The 21,051-nt window shown below is 36.2% G+C and overlaps 1 protein-coding gene across 1 annotated transcript in view; it reads right to left on the bottom strand.

Moving 5' to 3' along the window:
- Positions 1-20,788, bottom strand: part of LOC147404620 (protein STRICTOSIDINE SYNTHASE-LIKE 6-like) — a 42,752-nt gene extending 21,964 nt beyond the window's left edge. Inside the window, 1 exon segment of the mRNA XM_086440647.1 lies at positions 20,195-20,788. Coding sequence (XP_086296773.1) covers positions 20,195-20,620 — 426 coding nt within the window. The 5' untranslated portion in view covers positions 20,621-20,788.
- Positions 20,789-21,051: the final 263 nt, after the last annotated feature.

The following is a 21,051-nucleotide window of genomic DNA, read 5'->3' as shown; positions in this document are numbered from 1 at the left end:
CAAATCCCTTCAAAGACAATTCCAATAGTTTCTAGTTCTCTAATTCCTTAGGAATTCATAAACAACAAGTACCTTAGATCAAATTGGAGTTCTAGACAGATCACAAGGAGATTCAGTGAGTTGGGGAAGCTTGGAACCCCAAGAGCTAGCTAGACCTCGAGAATCAATCACAAAGGATTTTAGCAAGTTTCGAAGTAGTGTGGAGGAAAGGGAGTCAGTTACCTAGGTAGAATTCGATTTCCTCTTTAGTATTTTCAAAATTGACACATAATGATTGTGGAGGAATAAAATCGTCTCTCATCCAGATCGTCCATTCGCACCATCAATGCGCATCTCGAGGTGGAAATGTGGCATCATTTAAAGAAAATTTTATCTTATTAGAGAAGATTCCTAATTTAAGATAAATCTTCTCTTTGTTATGTAATTGTTAATTTGGATAGGGGCAATATGGTCAATTGTAACCTAATTAGGGTTAGGACCCTTCTTAGGGTTTTTCTATTTAAAAGCCTTGAGACCATTGTAAAAAAGTGAGAAGGTAGAGAAAAAGGAAGAAAAAGCTATCTAATTGTGAGATCTATAGTGCAACGGCTCCCCGAGCCCGTAGACGTAGGCACGTTTGCCAAACCAAGTATAAAAATATTTTTGTGTTCTTTCCTTTTTTCGTTAATTTTCTATTATTTTTATGATTTATTGGTAAATGATCTTGCTAAATATTAAATCTCAAGGTCAATCACAAAAATGACTTCCACAATTGGCGTCGTTCATGGGAATGAAGAGGAAAATCCACAAGAAACCATGTAGTATGGTTGGGATTCCAAATCAAGAATTGGGGGATACCGTCAATATCAACCCTTACAGATTTAAGTCTACGGATCGCATTTGGTTGATGCACGAAATCTGAATAAGGTCGGTTCCTTCTGTGAACCTATGTGTCACTCTATGAGGTGAGTGGCATGAAACTCTAATAAGGTCGGTTCCCTCTGCGGACCCGTGTGCCACTCTATGAGGTAAGTTGCACGAAATTTCATTAAGGTTAGTTCTCCAGTGGACCCGAGTGTCACTCTATGAGGTGAGTGGCACGAAATCCGAATAAGGTTGGTTCCTTCTGGACCCAAGTGTCACTCTATGAGGTAAATGATGCGAAATCCAATATGGTTGGTTATTCTATTGATTATCAAAGTCTTTGATCATTTTGGGATCCAAGCCCGATCTAGGACTTCGGTTGGTTCTTCAATTATCTAAGTCTTAGATCATTTTGAGAACTAAGTCCGATCTGGGATTTCAGTCGATTATATGGTTATTTATCAAAGTTTTGGATCCTTTTGGGTTCCAAGCCAATCTGGGATTTTGATCGATTCTTTTATCAAAGTCTTAGATCATACTGGGATCTAAGCCCGATCTGGGATTTCGGTTAGTTCTTCTATCATTTGTCAAAATTTTTACTCATTACGGAAATCAAGCCCAACTTGAGGTCAATTTTATTATTTGAACATCTACTTATTATGGGAGCTTAACGAGATGAATATCAAAGTTGCAAGTAATAAGTTCAAGGGATCAAGAATCATACTAGTTCAAAAATCAAAGATGATGCTCATTCAAGACAGAAATATTTCTCGAAGGCGGATCTCGATACATTGATCTTTACCTTCGAAAGGGGGCTATGTGGAGGAATAAAATCGTCTCTCATCCAGATCATCCATTCGCACCATCAACGCGAATCTCGCGGTGGACATGTGACATCATTTAAAGAGAGTTTTATCTTATTAGAGAAGATTCCTAATTTAAGAGGACTCTTCTCCTTGTTATGTAATTGTTAATTTGGATAGGGGCAATATGGTCAATTGTAACCTAATTAGGGTTAAGACCCTTCTTAAGGTGTTTTTATTTAAAAGCCTTGAAACTATTGTGAAAGGGGAGACGGTAGAGGAAGAGGAGGAGGAGGCTATGTAATTGTAAGATCTATAGTGCAACGGCTCCCCAAATCCGTGGACGTAGGCTCGTTTGCCGAACCACGTAAAAAACCTTTTTTGTATTCTTTTCCTTTTTCGTTATTTTTTCTATTATTTCTATGATTTATTGGTGAATGATCTTGTTAAAAATTAAATCTCAAGGTCAATAACAAAAATGACCTCCACAATGATTAACACATGAAAAAGTAACTAAATAAGACAAATACTCAAAGTTGGGTTTGTGGTATGAACTCAGTGGAAATCACAAACAACAAGACAACACTGGCCTATGTTGTTTGTAACTCTAAGGTGGAAGCCATGGTGGGAAGCTCAGTGGCACCTGATCCCACCTTAGGCATAAATTGAGGTCCCACCTTATATTTCACCTCTATGTTACCTTGAAGTTGCCAACTGTGGACAAGTTTGCTAATTTTTCAAAAAATGTCATGTGAGACCCGTAGGGATCCCAAAACACATGAAGATCATTTGAAACACTTTTATAACCGAGTTGATACAAATCTAAGTTTTCCAAAAGAATTAGTCTGTGATTGTAATGTTTATCTTCAGTTATCCGGATTTATGTTAAAACACAAAATTATATTATGTAGGCAAATTATTTTCCAAAAAATGTGGTTATTTCGCTTATGATGTAATGAGTACGAGTCTGATATGGTTAGAAGTCATCAGTGGGAAGCCAAGTTCAATTTACGAAAATCTAAGTCACATCATACATTGGGAAATGAACATGAACTCAATTTGAGTATTAATTTATAGAAGGGAATTTTGCACTCGCCATTGATCACCTAAGGCCAGTTCTGTTAGACAGTTTGAAGGCCTTTTGTGGATTCGAATTTGTTGAGAGCTAATTACCTTTTAACCCACTTCTTAATCATTTTTTCCTCAAGAAAATCCCTTCATTTGACATTTTTACCCATAGATTAATTTCATAATAAATCCACCATCAAGGTTCTTTTGTCAATTCTCATTTTCTTCTAATAAGGACCTTTAGTCAATTTTGTCCCCACTTAAGGCCAATTACCCCCACTAACCATAGGTTGTTGAATCACATTAGGGACAAGTCTCATTTCTATCATTTCTACATTTTTTATAATTTAAAGAGCTCTCATGGCATTCAATGTAAAATGACAAAATTCCAAAGCCTATGACTACTCCACCCAAGAGAATTCTCTAGAATGTGAACTTTATAACCAACCTATCTCTAATTTGTTAAAAATTCTCTCAAGGAAAATGACCAAGAAGCAAAAAACCTAGCATCGAATTACATGTCATTTGGGTTGTTTCATTCACAATTTACAAGGTCAAGGTCTTAGGACTATTCTAACCTTCATTAAGAATTCTCTAAAACTTTTGGATGTTTACAATCCTACCCTCTTGATCATCATGATTGGTGAGACCTTAGGTGAGTAAAAAACCTTTAAGTCTAAAGAGAGTAGAAGTTATTTGGATTTTCTATAGAGGTTTTGTTACAAATATTAAGAACCCCATGAATTAGGACAAGTTTATCCCCAAGGGTCTCCCAAACTCTTATAAATAGGACTTCTATTCTAGACAAAGAAGAAGAGCTCAAGAAGCCAAAATTCTGTCCAAGATTCTCTTTTAAACTCTCTAGCCTATCCAAACTTTATCCAAATCCATTCTCAAACCTCTAAGAAGCTCGAAATTAAGAAGGAGAAAGAAGAAAAAAAAAAAAAACCAAGGTGGGGTTGAACCCTCCATTCTCTCCTTTTTCTAAACTCCCCCTTTTATCTAACCCCCTTCTTTACATTCTTGCAAGTTATTTTATAATAATGTATATCTAATTTTGTTTAGGTGAAGTAATAAGGTAGAGAGTAAAACCTCATAAAGATAATCTCTTCCTATAAGCCCTCAATAAGCTCCTTAAGCATTAGAATAAATTATTGTTCATTTTACTTTCTTGTAAAGTTTAATTCCTAAATTAGTTGTTTTCGTTTACTTTCATTGCAATCTAAATTCCTAGAATATATGTTTTTCTGTTTTCTTTTTTAATGGCTTAAGAACTAGAGAGTAATCCCTCCTTGGAGGTAATCTTATCTTTCTAAGTCCATTGCATGCATACACACAAGCACACACACTCACTTCGTTCTTCCTTAAAATAGCTAATGGTCAAAGGTGTAGATCTACCTAGATCTACACCTAAATCCCTAAGCTAACAAAAACAGTCCCAAAGAAGATATATTGCGTGCATAAAGTCCCTAGTCTTTCCATGGTGGTCTCCAACTCATAGACACTTCCTAAAGGCTATACCAACAATAAAATGCTTCCAAGTGAGCACATAACCTCTAAAAGAGCCTTTCGATCCAAAAAAGGTGAAATTCTCATGGATTCTCACCAAAGTCCTAGGTTAACAAAATATTCCAGCAATCACATTTTTCTATTTTGACTTACTTATTGGTCTATTTTCTTAGTATCCGAAGGATAGACTATAGCTATTTTTTTTTAATTTTCTTTATTATTTATTTTATTTTTTAAAAATCAAGTTAATATTTCAAAACCACACCTATAATCATATATTGGTAATCATCTGGGATCGGTGGGACAAGGTGTCCAATACCTTCCTTGTCCCTCAATCGAGCCTTCTTACCATAAGATCTTTAGGAAGACCATTTCCCTTCATCTTTTGGATATGTCAGTCACAATAAACCAAAAAACAGATTTCAAAAAGTATTTTCTTATAGTGTCCATTCACACTTTAATTGAATGAGGGTGACTCCTAAACTCGTGTAGATGAACTCAAACCTTTCCCAAAGGTTTTGATGCCCATGTGTCTACACTGAGAAAGGAAAGTGTGTGCATATGATAGAGTACATTGGATTTCACAGACTAGCCTGATAGGCAAGATGAAAATGACTATCCTCGTGATCGATCAAAATTTATAGTAGTCGACCGAACGACCTCCGTAAATAAGGTTCCTGTGATCATGAGACCTTGGTCAATAGCTAACTTGAGTCAAGTAAAGGGTAAACCACTTGCGGTTAGGCCAATCATAAATCAAGCAATAATGTTGCAATCCCTTATCGACAAACTTTGGATCCCCGACTGAGGTGGAATTCAATCATGAAATTCATAGTACTTATCAGTATACAACACCATACTTGTCAACATTATAATGCTTGTTTATTTATTTTATGGTTATGGTGGTTATGAAATTCCATTTATTTTCTATGAATGTCGGGAACTAAAGTATGGATGTGTAAAAAGGAAATTTGTCACTTCTTATTGTAAGTTAAGTTACAATAAGATGAGACATAGAACAATTGGGTCAAAAAATCTAGCAATTATTTGGGAGTGATGTTAAGACCAAATAGGTTGTTTGAAAGATGTATAACCAGTTATGGTCATTTATGTGCTACTTATACGATTATTCTATTTTATCGATAAACTGCATTACAATGTGATGAGTTTTCTTAATTACATACCGTAGGGATAATAATGGTATGTTATCCAAATTGTACATGTGTCCAAGCCGATTAAGTAGTACTTTGTGTAAGTCAATGCATTCGGCCCTGCCCAACGGTAGGATAGACTAAGGGAGTGGTGTCTATCCTTTCTGGTAGGGCAGGACAGTATTAGTAGAGACCAAGCCAACCTAGCAGAGCAGGCCCGATCTCAGTATCTATGTAATTTGGGTTTACGCATATCAAGTCGAGAGATCTTAGAGGAGATCTCCCCAAAACCAGGGACTTAATCCCAGAGATTCCAATTCCATTTAGGATCCTTGCAGTTCAGAGATTCATCGTGATCACATCCCGATTAAAGGAGAAATCCTGATTCAAGGTGAGGATCTATAAATAGAGAGATTGACAGGAAAAAGAATCTTTTGGCAAATTGGAGAAATAAAGAGTTTTTCTTATTATTGTTCTCCTGCAACTCTAACTTGAATGTCGGATGGTCATTGGCAAGTACCACACCTGTACTAACAGGGAGAACGAGGGAGCAACTTTGGTTCAGTAGGGTAAAGTCTAGCGAGGTATCACCAGATTTCTCCCCTACAAATTTGGCATCGTCTGTGGAAACTCCACAACAAATTGATTTCAGTCAAAATAATGGCATGAGCTACCAGATCAACTGAAGTTAATGCTCATCCGCCTGTCGCACCAACTACAGAGGACAATCTCTTGAGTCTGCTAGAACATATGAAAAAATAACAAGAAGAGCTGCAGAAGAAGATGGATGACTTGGCTGAACAGAACTGAACGCTAAGTCAACGCATAGAAAACCAATAGAGAAAAAGGCAACATCTCCCACCAAGAAAACTTCCACCTCCTACAGGAAATAATCACGTTTTAAGCGTAAAAGGCAGTTTTCGATTACGAGACCCAACTAAGAGGGAGGATACTGAAGCTGCCACACCCACAACAACTCGAGTTTCAGCCCACGATGGGTTTGACGTGGGAAAAGGTCAGAGAAATGACCTGAAAAGAGAATGAGACAATAAAGAGCACGGATATAGGAATGGTGGTTGCACAAGCCATTAGGGGTATTCAAAAATCACCCCAAAAAAGTTTATGCCGTCGTGTTTCACCCCTACTCAGGGACAAAGGATCTAGTCGAGCACTTGTTTCACTTCTGACAGATGCTCATACTGTGGGAGGAGAATCAAGACTTAATGTGTACACTGTTTCCTTATAGTCTGTAGGAGAACACCCTAACTTGGTTTCACAAGCTGTATAGTGGAATAATAGCTTCTTTTGAGGAGTTCTGCCCTGCCTGTGTGACACGTTACATTGACAACAAGAAAGTTGGCAGAGATGTAGATGCTCTATTCAACATGAAGATACAGCAAAGAAAAAGCCTCAGAAAATTCACAAGGAGATTCGGGAAAACGGCCATGACCCTGGAGAGCTGCGATGAAAGGACTGCAGTGGTGGCATTTAGGAACTCCTTGCCATTTGGCTCGGGATTTTTCTTACTATTTTTCTTCTACAACTTTAACTTGAACGTCAGAGGGTCATTGGTAGGTACCACACCGATGCTAACAAGAAGAACCAAGGAACAACTTTGGTTCAATAGGGCAGAGTCTATTGAGGTATCACTAGATTTCTCCCCTACACATACAAACCTATGTTAATAATTGATCCCATATGATATGATTTTAACATGATTGATCATTCATTCCTACAACCATTATGTGCACATCTCTACTGCACAACATATTTGTTACTTACCCTTTCTAATCCCCCTCCCTCCCCACCCATTTGTAGGAATTGGAATGTACTTCGGTCCGGGAAGAATCAAGATGCCATAATGGATTAGTGCTCTAAAGGATTTTGTTAGAAGGTGTTTCAATAGGAATAAAGATGAGGAAATAATCGGGTATATTGGTTGGGTGACTCTTGAGGAACAAGAAGATGGGTCCTTGGATATGGTTATGATGATGTGGATAGTAGTAGTATAGAACTAAAACAGGTATGTGTAAATATGTACAAAAGTAGTATTAGAAGAAAATTTTGTATATTGAACTTTGAAAGATTAGGGTCTTGATCCTTGTACATTTTGGCTATATATGTTAAATTAGTTTTTTTTTTTTGTGGGGTTTCCCTTTGAGTTTCAGGTATCATTTCAAAGTAGAAGTGTTACATCCAGTATTGATCTTGCCATATCTTGAGAGTCACGTGCTGTTTCTAACGTATCCTTGCTGGAGACATTAGGTGGTAGGTCGTGTCCCCTGATGGGACGAGACGTTACAACATACATCTTCAACTTAAATTCTAGTCAACTCTTGAGATATGAAAGAAGCATCCTCTCTTACAAAAAAATAAATTAATTAAAAATTAAAAATCGCTCAATCTAGCAACAAAATCAATTGCTTTATTTGCCTCACGACAGAAGAATTCAAAGTCGCAAGTTAGGAAAGTAGTTGCCAAGTTTTGGACTTCTCTAACCAGCTCTAAATATCTCCAAGAGGTTCAATCTCTTTTTTAATACTCTTCATGTAATAAAGAGAATCGAAGCAAAATAACTTCAACGCTACCAAGATTGCATTAAGTTTAATTTTCTATTAGCACCCAAACTGCAAAAAATAATTTTCCTCATTCCTCTCTTCTAATGATCCATCAATGTTAACCGCTTACTCACTCCCTCATCTGATGGTTTCAAAAAAAGTTTTTTCTGTTTGTTTGGCATCCACATAATACATGAACAATTGCAATTCTCCAAAAACTTCATACTAGATTCAGAGGCATCATAATCTATATCATAGCCATCCATCAAACAAGTCCTTAAGTACTCCTTGAACTTTTTTGAATATAATCACTTTTGAATTCTTTTGTTTCTTTCTTTCAAAATGAAATACACAACTGCATTGAAGCTCAACCCAAGTATATTAAAAATCGGATATGTTTAGAACAAGAATTTCTTGATCCATTGTTCCTATTCCCAGCCGGCTAATATCTGTTGTTGGAGCATTTAAAGAACACATGACAATTAGTTTTTGAATTCCTAAGACAAAGAAGGCATCTTCTCTTTTGAAGATTCTCTATATAGTATTTTTCTGAACTACTGCAAGCCAAGTCATAAAAGAAAACCTTCCAAGCAACTTTTGGTTCTTCCAAGCAACCTTCGGTTCTTTACCCTTAAAGAAAACAGAGGAACCTTTTCTAATGAACTTTCCACTTGAAGTGAATGACCAAAGTAATTAGTTTATCCACACCAATTCCTTTACGAATTAGATTTGATTTCACTCAACTAAATTATCATCAACTTCTTCCATTCAGTCATTATAAGGATAAAAAGATTCTCCTAAAAAAGCCCCCACTTTTAGATCTCTGGCCGACTCTTGAAAGGAGTGATGATTTTATTGCCAAAATTATATGTACAAAGCTTTCTCCATCTACCTAAGGATCTTTGATCTTTTCTCATTAGAATATTTTTTTCCATCCCCCACTAAGAGCCAAACGTGCTGCTTTATGTTATCTCTAGCTTTCAAAATTCCTCTTGACACATCTGTTCCCATGTAAGAGGATTTCAGATTTGATTCGAATGTACTCTTTCCTTAATAACACAAGAGAAGGCTTCCATAATCAAGGTAACAAGGTAAGAGGATCCATATCTTTAACCTCACCCAATTTAAAAACAACCATGGGACTACCTATTAATCAAAAAACAAATTGGTAATAGAGACACTCTCCAAAACAATATTGACCTAAAAAGCAGGAAAACTCATTGGTGAAAATTAGGGGTCAGTTTAAGGCCATTCGATAAAAAAAAGGTCAAAACAGCCAAAATGGGCCATTTTTGCTCTCACCGGGGCCCCTAGTGTCACTGGCCGGTGGTTGTTTGTGCACTCAAAAAATTTGGGATTTTTAGGAATCATCAAAATTTATAAATTAGATTTCTAGGACTCTTATTATGACATAAATGATCATTGGTGAAAATTCGGGGTCTGTTTAAGTCCATTCGATTGAAAAAAGGTCAAAACGGCCAAAATTACCCATTTTTGCTCTTCACCTGGACCCCTAGTGTCATTGGTCGGTGGTTGTTTGTGCACCCAAAAAATTTGGGAATTTTAGGAATCATCAAAATTTATAAATTAGATTTCTAGGACTCTTATTATGATATAAATAATCATTGGTGAAAATTAAGATGTCAGTTTAAGTCCATTCGATCGAAAAAAGGTCAAAACGGTCAAAATTGCCCATTTTTGCTCTTCACCGGGGCCCCTACTGTCACTGTGTAGACACCCCATTTTTGCACTCGCCTGATTAATCAACTCGTCAACCCGATTGCAATGATTCCCAATGATGGATGTTTATTCCAATGCTTTATTTGTTACTAGATGTGTTTCAGAAATTCGGATGAGGTATCTCGAACTAACAAAACTGTAGAAACCAAGCTACGCTAGGAAAATAACCCTAAAAAATATACAAATCATCATTTTTTAGACAAAAAGGAGCTTCACGATAAAAATCACTAAAAAATGATCAAATTATCAAAATACCCATAATCTCAAAACATCCCTAAAGCCTACATTACGCTTAAGCAAACCCTTTCAAACACATAAAACAACAAATCGAAACCAAATAAACTATTTCGTCAATTTTTATAAAATTCGACAAAATTACGAAAATGCCCCTCATAAAGTTCATGACCATTTCGTACAAAAAATTTCATAAATGACACAAACCAATATTTCCATTGAAATCCTTACGAAAAATCGATTCCAAAACATCCTAGAACATCAAAAACCGACTTAAAATGCAAAAAGTTCTCTCCAAAGGTACAACGATAATTTTACAATTTTAATAATTAAAAATTTCGAAATTAATAATTAAAATATTAATTAATGTAAAGTGAAATCTTAATTAAAATCTTAAAGTCAATCAAATAAGACTAAAGTTAAGATCTTAAAAGTCAATCAAGTAAGACTAAAATCAATCTTAAAGTCAATCAAGTAAGACTAAAGTCAAGATCTTAAAGTCAATCAAGACTAAAGTCAAAATCTTAAAGTCAATCAAGTGAGACTAAAAGTCAAAACCTTAATAGAATTCTAATTAAATAATAACTCTATTTAAAACAATCCTAATTAAAATATAACTCTACCTAAAACAATTATAATTAAACAATAACGCTTTCTAAAAGAATTATAATTAAACACTAGCTCTATCTAAACAAGCACTTAAAAAAAATCTATAAATAGAGCTCCTTACAACCTATTTTCGTATGAAAAAATAAATCCTAGAAAAAGTAAGTCAAAAAGCTTCCCTAGCCTCCCATAAACCTTAATTTTGAAGTCTCAACTCCTTACCTAACACCCATACTTCGATTTTAACTCGAAAAACACCTAGAAGCCCTTCAAAAACACCCAGAAATCCATAAACAAATCCGAAGAATCCAGATCTAAGAAAGAGATACCTCGCCTCGAAGATCAGAAATCAGATCCAGAGACAGAACGAAGCGAGGAATACTGTACAAGAAGTTACTCTGTCAGATCTAAGAGAACGAAAACGTTGTCTTCGGAAAGGTTTAAATTTCTTAATTTTTTTTATTACTTAGGTCATTTAGCAATGTAGTTTATTTGAGAATTAGTAGAGACCGACATTTGCCGAGCGGGGTTGGTGCCTAACACCTTCCAATCCCGTAATTTGATCCCCAAATTCAGTTATTTTTTAAGTAGATTAGTTGTTTTTATCCGTTTAGAATCGATATTCGGTTCCTAGACCGTAATAGCTAGGTGGCGACTCCCAAACCTCAAAGGTCAAAAGCGGATCCGTGCACCTCGCGGATCGAGGGTGCTTTCACACTGACCGATGGTTGTTTGTGCACCCAAAAAAATTGGGATTTTTAGGAATCATTAAAATTTATAAATTAGAGTTCTAGGACTCTTATTATGATATAAATGATCATTGGTGAAAATTGGGGGTCAGTTTAAGTCCATTTGATCGAAAAAATGTCAAAACAGCCAAAATTGCCCATTTTTGCTCTTCACCGGGGCCCCTTAATGTCACTGGCCGATGGTTGTTTGTGCATCTAAAAAATTTGGGATTTTTAAGAATCATCAAAATTTAAAAATTAGATTGCTAGGACTCTTATTATGATATAAATGATCATTGGTGAAAATTAGGGGTTAATTTAAGTCCATTCGATCGAAAAAAAGGTCAAAACGGCCAAAATTGTCCATTTTTGCTCTTCACCGTGGCCCCTAGTGTCACTGGCTAGTGGCTGTCGGCGCACCTAGTAATTATCACTAAGCCTTTGGTAGCAACGTGACATTCGCGATTTATTCCCCTCTTTTCCACCATTTTGCTTTGATTTTGCCACTCTTGTCCTCATTTCTCCATTTCTCTCATCTCTCTTACTTTCTTTCTCATTTTGTGATCTCTGTCTGATCTTATCCTTTTCAATCTCTTTCTCCCTAGATCTTCCATCTTCGTTCACCATGTTCCTCCTCTTCTTCATTTCTTTCCTCTTTATCTCCATTTTGGTGAGCATATTGGCCAAACATCGCTACCTTCGTACGCTGATGCGAACATGTCTTTCAGACACCAACTTACCGACTTCTGACAACAAGCCTGAGCCTTCTAGAGCCTCAGGAGATTTCTAGACTAGTCCAATTATATTGATATGACTCTAGGATCGTATGTTGTCAATTCTACGTGTTTTTAGTTATATTTTTGTGGGTTGGTTAGATTGTTTGTTGTGCCTATCTTACGAGTTTATTTTGAGTCATATATGTGAAGTCTATTTTCGTCACAGTCCAAAGTGATGACATGTGCCCCCAAAACAACTATTACAAAATCCATCTAAGTATTTGTGAGAGATACTTATGGAGGCATAAAGGAAATTGTGAGCATCTGAGTTATTACCTCAGAATATAGTATGCAAAGAATTCAAGACCATCTAAATGAAAAATCAGTAAAAAAAATCTACGCATTTAATGTGATATCCACTAATACTTATCAAAACAGGGCTAACAACGACATACCCTGACTCACCAACCCTAAAATAATAAATCGGTTAAACTCAACAATTAATGCGTTGGGATCTTTTTAATCAAACTCAAGTGCAAACATTAATGAGACATGAGAGCAGAACCCAAAAGTGCAGCCAACTCATGACCTACTCGACTTGTACACCTGGGTAACTTATGTGGCGACACTTGTCTGAACTTGGGGCTATAAAACCCTCATTTCAAAATAAAGCCAACAGTTCGGATTTTGGATGGCAAAAGCAAGCTCAACAAAAAACACCCTCTTAAGATCATTATTCATCACTTGGAGTAGAGGAGCAAGATCAAGGAAGCATCAACAGGAGTAGAAGAGTCGATGGATCAAGATCTTCTAGGCCTAATCAAGAATATTGCGTATCTCGATGAGTAGCGACTAAAAAACCCTCCACACATTTGGCAACATTCATGGGAATTTGAATTCATTGTTATACATTTCATCGTAGCAAAACCTTCTTATGGGGAACATCACTAGTTGGACAATGGATCACGCACAACTAGACTCAGGAACTCTCTTTTATATCCCAGTGGAGATTGCCGATCAATCGTCCCCTACCAAATGATGACACTCATCAGTCTTCATAACTAGTTCGCAGAGTTACAACAAAACTTCGCAAACTAGAACAACCATGTAATTGAACTTTAGTGTGAGAATGCCTTAAAGCACAGTTCAACAAGCAAACTGATCCCTAGGTGGAGAACAAAATAGAAATAGAACCAATGTCTAGAATGCTGGGAATGGTAGCACAATCAAGGGCAAGGGTAGAGAACCTGGAACCATGAAAACTTTTCGCACCTCCCAACAGTAAAGCAACAACGAGGAGAGAGGCGGGCAATACATTAGAAGGCAATTTGAGGGAGAATCATCAAAATGCTAGAAAATACTATGAAGATTAGGAGTATTATCATCTTTCATTAAGGCGTCGACTTGTTGAATAACAAGTTTTCGATAAGGAGGTGCGTCAAAATAAAAAACATGAGAACCAAAATGACATAGGAAGAGAATAGGTCGCCAAACTACTCAAGAAGCAAAAAGAGGATTTCAACCAGCTATTAGCTTCCATTCGAAGAAGGGTGACCGACTACTGGACAATGACAGTCATCCAAAACATTCAAGGGTATCCCTTTATGGATGAGATCACATGCCCGATTGTCCCAATGAATTTCAATATGCCAAAATTTCCTATGTACGAAGGATCAACTGATCCGATGGATCACTTCTACCATTACCAATGGATGATGGTGCTGCAAGAGGGTAACAAAGCTTTAAACTATCGAGAATTCTCAGCCAGCCTACAAGGCGCAACCTTGATATGGTTCAGATGTCTGTGGCAAAGTCGGTTTCATCATTCTATCAACTTTGTCAAAACTTTCTCGTATAGTTCGGGGGAAGTAGGAACCAAGATCGAGACTCGGATACCCTATTCAATGTCGAGAAAAGGGCAAATGTGTTGCTTAATGAATAAGTTAAGAGGTTCTGATCTAAGATGGTACAAGTCGAAAATTGCGATAAGAAGACGGCACTGGTGACATGCAAAAGAGGGTTGCCACAAAACTCTAGACTGTTCAATTCTTTGTTAAAGAGAAATCCCGAAGATATGAATGACCTTCTGGAGAGGGCAGAAAAATATTGCCAACTAGATGATATGCAAAAGGCCAACCCAAGAACCTTTGCTATGCAAACCGCACCTCTCGCACCCGTACCAATATACTCAAACACCAAGAAAGTTCAAGTTTATCAACAAAAAGTTCAAAAGTATGACTATGGACCGAGTCAGAGAGCCACATATACATCCACCTATTGGGGGGAATTGGAAAATCAGAAGCAAATCATGTCGCAAAACAACAAGAAGATAAGGCCGCAAGTTGAGCTCTTCCATAAACTTACACTGCTTGACACCCCAGCAAAGAAGATCCTTAGTATTATCAAAAGTGCTCCCTTTCTAAAATAGCCAAGAGCTATGATCGGGCACCCAAGAAGCACGGATCTAAGCAAGTACTGCATGTTCCACAAGGACCATAGGCACAAGGAGACTTCTTGCAAAAGCTAAAGGTTCACAATAGAGGAGCTTGTCAGAAATGGATACTTGAGGAGTTCATTGATCGAGGTGAGGGAGTATATACACCCAAGAACATCAGCCGAGGCAAGCCAAACAAAAGCCTCAAAACCACAGACAATATGAGCAATGGGAGTGCTACAAGGAGGAAAGGAACATAGCTGAGAACATCATCACTATAATTCATGGAGGGCCAGTGGAGGGGTAGATAAAGCTGGGAGAACGGGGGAAGCTGAGGAAGGTAAAATTCCTAGAGAGGATTTCCAAATCAACCATCAGGCTAGACTGATAGCTGGATCATTGGGGGTCAAAGAGCCCAAGTCAAGTAAGATTTTTTTATTCAGATCTAGTGGGAATACAATGTCCCCACAAAGACGCCTTTGTATTAACAATTAGAGTGGGGAACCAAATAGTAAGGAGAGTATTGGTCGATAAGGGTAGCTCGACCGATATCCTTTTCGTTAAACCCTTAGAGATAATGGGATTGGAAAAGTTGATCAAGAGAATCTGGTTATCATGTTAATCGGATTTAACAAGGAGACAACATAGGCATAAAGGGAATAACACTCCATGTGACAGTAAGACCCACCACGATTTTAACTTATTCATTGTTGTTAGAAGCCCCAACCCCTATAATGCCATATTAGGTCGGCCATGGCTGCACCAAATGAAAGTTGTGGCCTCTTCTTACCATCAATTACTGAGTTTTCGGACCTTGAAAGAAGTATGGGAAGTACACGATGATCAGCTCGTGGCCCGTAGATGCTATAATACTATCATAGCCCCCTCCAAGAACAGAGAAGAGGGACACCATTTCCAACGTAATAAGGGGGAAGCAAGGCAAAAGGACTCTGGAATTACAATAGTTAAAGGAAGCGACAAGCTGACTTGAGAAAGCCAAAAATGAAGAGAAGATCGCTCCTAACATTGAGGAACTAGAAACAATTAATATAGACACCCTTGCGAAACTCAAAGAAATTTTCATCAGTGCAAACCTAAGCGCCCTAGAAAAGGAGAGTCTCATATCTTTCCTCGGAAGTAATCAGGAGGTGTTCGCTTGGTCACTTGAAGATATGTCAAGAATAGATCCGAGCATAGCAAGCTATAGCCTACATATTGACCCCATTTTCAATCCAATGAAGCAAAAGAGAAGGTTGATGGCCCAAAAGAAAAGAGTGGTGGTAAACAAAGAGATTGACAGGTTGATAATAGTAAGGCTTGTGAGGGAAGTCTTTTACCTGATGTGGCTGGCCAATGTAGTGTCAGTACAAAAGAAGAGTGGAAAGATGTGTGTCTGCATAGACTTCACTAGCCTAAACAAAATTTATTCCTATGACAACTTCTCCCTCATGAAGATCGACTAGTTAGTAGATGCAACTTCGTCCCATGAAGTACTCTCCGTCATAGACAAGTACTCGGGCTACAATCAAATTCAGATGAACTCAAAGGATAAGGACAAAACTGTTTTCATCACAGAGAAAAAGGGAATTTATTGTTATAGAGTGAAGTCAGTTGGACTAAAAATGTTGGGGTTACCTATCAAAAGCTTGTGACAAGTTGGGAACACCTTCTGATTGTTTCTAACCATTGGATGGCGAAAAAATCATGGCTTCAAGTCTTATATGAATAGCGTCTTATGTTATAAGAAAGGGTGATGGGCCTGAAAAAGTGTGTCGCGTGCTTAGGGTTGTCAATGGGCAGGTTCAAGTCGAGCTTGGTTGAGCTCTAACCTAATTTTAATTGAAGGGAGTTATTCCTTGTACCAGCCCTATACACCTATCGAGCCTATGATAGTTATGCTTGAGCCCTGTCCTAACAGACCCGAACTAAGCTTGGGTTGATTTTCAAACTCTAAAAACAAAAATTGAGTTCTTTCATTTTTTGAAATCATTTGGAGTCATTTGATATTTTTTTATAATCAAAATAGGGGTCCAGTGTGTATCCTCATTGAAAACTAGTTACAAATGAAATTAAAATTATTAAGTATAATTTTAGTTTTATTTTCTTATAAAATCATATATATATATATACACGTGGGAAGTGTTCAAAGGCCCTAAAGAGAGCTAAACATTATGCCAAACATTTTTCAAGATAGGGATTAGAAGTTTTGGAATGAACCGATTTTTTGTGAGGATGATCTCTATGATGAAGAGATCAATCCTCACAAAAAAATCAACTCATTTCAAAAGTTCTACCCTAGTTTACAAGTTGAAGAATCGTGGACCGTCCAATTTTTGTAAACCACTTTTGATGGAGTTAGAAGTTTTAGAATGGGCAAATTTTTTGTTAGTATGATCTCCTCATCATGGAGATCATCCTCACAAAAAATCAGCTCATCCCGAAACTTCTAACCCATACATCATATATATATATATATATATATATATATATATATATATAGGGGTCCCGTTCCCCACCCTAAGCTTTACCCTACACTTTAACAAACGTGTTTTGTCCTACATGGGTTAGAAGTTTTGGAATAGGCTTATTTTTGGTGAGGATGATCTCTATGGTGAGGAGATCATCCTCACCAAAAATCAGCTCATTCCAAAACTTCTAACCCCATCAAAAATGGTTTACAAAAAATGGATGGTCCACGATTTTTCAACTTGTAAACATGGGGCTAAAAATTTCGGAATGGGCTGATTTTGGTGAGGATGATTAGAAGATCATCCTCACCAAAAATCAGCCCATTCAAAAACTTCTAACCCATGTAGGACAAAACACGTTTGTTAAAGTGTAGGGTAAAGCTTAGGGTGTTGAACATTTCCCTCTATATATATATATGTTTTGTTTTATACGGGCAAAAAGGTTCAGAATAGGCTGGTTTTTTGTGAGGATGATCTTTATGGTGAGGAGATCATCTCACCAAAAATCAGCCCATTCTAAAACTTCTAATCCCATGTTTACAAGGTAAAGAACTCTGGACCATCCATTTTTTGTAAACCACTTTTGATGGGGTTAAAAGTTTTGGAATTGACTGATTTTTCGCAAGGATGATACCCTCACTATAGAGATCATTCTTACAAAAAATCAGTCCATTCTGAACCTTTTCGCTCATATAAGAGAAACACATTGTAGCTTCATGAGTAGCTTTATGTGTTTGTGTGTGTGTGTCTGACCATTGCAGACAATCTTAGGGGAGTGCGATTTTGTTGACGCATAATGACTGTGCAATCTTATTGGTGGATTGCTTGGAATTTTTTTGTAGTAGTCCCTCCATCTTAATTTGTTTTACAATCCTTATACTCTTTATTAATTAAATACAAATCCAAACACCGTCATTTTCAATTGAAATAGCAAAACACTAGTCTTATTAATGTGGTAAAATTTTAATCCTTACTAAGGGTCGTTTTACTCATATGGATAACCACATCACCGGTCGAACACTCCACAACTCTCTAAGTTTCATAAAAAACTCAGATAAAAAAAATAAAATTCAAGAAACAATTTTTTTTTAGCTTGATCAAAGTTTTTAAAATTGATGGCTACCGAACTTTCAAATAACTCCAAAACTTAAAATTGAAATACAACGGTGAAAAATAACTATTTTTTTTGGGATTTGTATTGTCAAAGTTCATATACTTTTCTTCACTACAATATTGAAGCCAATCATGTTTTTGGATGCCACAAGGTGAGCCCAAGGTTACTTTGACACAATAAAATATTTTAGAGAAGCACTTTTCTTACTAACTAGTAAAATTTGAAATCTTACTAAGGCTCATTGAGCTCAAATGAATTACCAAATTGGAATCTAATACCAAGGTTTTCGATTATAAAAAAAATCAAAAAAGTAATTTATGTAAAACAAATTATATTTTTTGAATGAAAATGATTTCCTTGAAAATTTAGATAAAAAAAATGAAAAAAAATAAAAATAATGAATGAAAAATATTTTTCTAATTAACCTGCAAAAATAAAAGGAGGTGTTTCGACTTTTTACTATGAGAGATATTTTAAGATAGGTGTTATTGGCACCCCAACTTTTGCTTATTACACCCCAATTAAAAATAAAGAAAACAATTGAATGGTTGAGAATAAGTAAAAGTTGAGGTGCCAATAGAAACTCTCTCATTTTTTTTCTTTTCTTTTGCTTAGATTCTTTTGTTTTGGGTTTAGGATTTTATATGAACCTTTTTTTAATAGTAAAAAACTACTAAAATTATTTGAATGAGTGCTATAATATTTTATTATGTTGAGATTGTAATTTGAGACAAACCTTAGTAATAAATAAAGAAAATAGGTGAATGGTTGAGAATAAGTAAAAGTTGGGGTGCCAATAGAAACTCTCACTTTTTTTCTTAGATTATTTTGTTTTAAGTATTATGATTTTATATGAACCTTTTTTTGTAATTGTAAGCTACTGAAATTGTTTGAATGAGTGCTATAATATTTTATTCTGTTGAGATTTTAATTAGAGGCAAACCTTAGTTATAAATAAAGAAAATAGGTGAATGGTTGAGAATAAGTAAAAGTCGGGATGCCAATAGAAACTCTCATTTATTTTTATTTTTTTAGATTCTTTTGTTTTAGATTTAGGATTTTATATAAACCTTTTTTAATTGTAAAAAGCTACTAAAATTGTTTGAATAAGTGCTATAATATTTTATTATGATAAGATTGTAATTTGAGGCAAACCTTAGTAATATTTGACGAGTGTGTTTTGATCTTTAATTAGGGTATGATAATTAATTTAAGTAATTGGGATGTAATAAGTAAAAGTTGGGGTGTCAATAGCCCCTCTCTTAAAATATCTCTCATATTACAAAGTTGAAACACCTCCTTTTATTTTTGCAGGTTAATTAGAAAAATATTTTTCATTCATTATTATTATTTTTATCTGAATTTTTTGAGGAAATAATTTTCATTCAAAAAAATGTAGTTTTTTTTTTCATAATTATTTTTTTTTTTAATTTTTTTCAGGATCAGAAACCTTAGTTTTAGATTGCCAATTTGGTAATCCATTTGAGCTCAAGGATTCTTGGTAAGATTTCAAATCTTATAAAGTAGGAAAAATGCTTCTCTAAAATATTTTACTGTTTTTGACTAACCTTGGGCTCATCTAGTGGCATCCAAAAATGATCGGATTTTTCAATATTGTTGAGGACAAAAGTATATGAGCTTTGAAAAAATAAATTCCTAAAAAAGTTATTTTTCACCGTTGTATTTCGATTTTAAGTTTGAGAGTTATTTGAAAGGTCTGTAATTTTCAAACTTACATCAAACTCAACAAAATAAAAAATTATTTCTTGAATTTTATTTTTTTAATCCGAGACTCTAGATTAAATTTAGAGGGCTGTGGCAGTGTTGACCGGTGATGTGGACATTCATATGAGTAAAAAGACTCTTAGTAAGGATTAAAATCTTATTATGTTAGTACGAAAGTTTTTTTTGTTATTTCAATTGAAAATGTCTATGTTTCGATTTGAATTTAATTAATAAAGAGCACAAGAATTATAAACAAAATTAAGATGGACTGCAAAAATATTCCAAGCAATCCTCCGTTAGGATTGCGCGGTCGGTACGGGTCAAAATTTGTCATATACCCTTTAAAAGTTTCGGATTGACCGGATCCAACCGGTAAAATTCACCGAAGAAATTGACTTTTTGTCAGTGGTTTGTGAAAACTAAAAAGGTGGGTTTCACGTGACTCAAACCCAACGAGTTCAATATAAAGATATGGACTCTTCGACTAAATTACTGACCTTATATGACTCGGCGACTAGGAGTTCCTTGTCAGGTCCAAAAGCGAGTCCGAGAGGTCGGCCACCAACATGAACCCAGTTCTCCACAACAGCATCGGCAGCCAACTCGGTCACTGTGATTCGTTTTATCCATCCATCATCACAACCCGTGTAGATGACTCGCGATTGAGCATCGTAAGCAATATCCTCGGGCCCTGACAAAAGCCCATCTCCAATTCTTTCCGTAACTTGGAGAATTTGGGCGTTATGGTTCGAGACAGAGACTGACGCCCAAGACAAGCTGTCCTCAGGAATCGTCGCTGGGTCGAACAAGTCGACTCGGTAGAAAATCATTGCGAGGGCTAGTGGTGCCACCACCAAGACGAAGAGGCTAAGCCTTGGACTCGTGGCGGTGCTAGATGAAGAAAGCGTTCTTGTCTCGTCCATGGTTGGCTAACTCGGTCGTTGATTTTTAAGGTTATGGTGAGTTGGGAAGAGATGTGGTCACCATTTCATACCAACTTCGAGTTTCCCAGATTTTAAAAGAAACTATGACGAGGTGAAAACGACAAACGACGTGCATAACGATGCAAATCAATCGAAGGGCACTGCCTCGAGGCTCGGCTTGTCTTTTTCGTTGGTAATTGGAAACATTATCTCTAAATGTTTCCCGCGTAGACTTTTCTGTTGCAATTTTATTTAAAAACACTTTCTTACTATCAAACTTAGTTACTCGACCAAATCTTACTTTATGAATCAGGCTACTGAGACTAACTTAGTAAGATTTGAAATCTTACTAAGGGTCATTTAACCCTCATGGATTATCAACCCACATGAAATCTTCTAGATTTCATGCAAAAACCCTGATTCAACAAAAA

The sequence above is a fragment of the Akebia trifoliata genome, chromosome 4, assembly GCF_017979445.1.
Source record: "Akebia trifoliata isolate Shusen 1 chromosome 4, ASM1797944v1, whole genome shotgun sequence".
Lineage (NCBI taxonomy): Eukaryota > Viridiplantae > Streptophyta > Magnoliopsida > Ranunculales > Lardizabalaceae > Akebia > Akebia trifoliata.
Note: the sequence above shows the minus strand (reverse complement) of the source record. Positions and strands in the feature narration are given on the sequence as shown.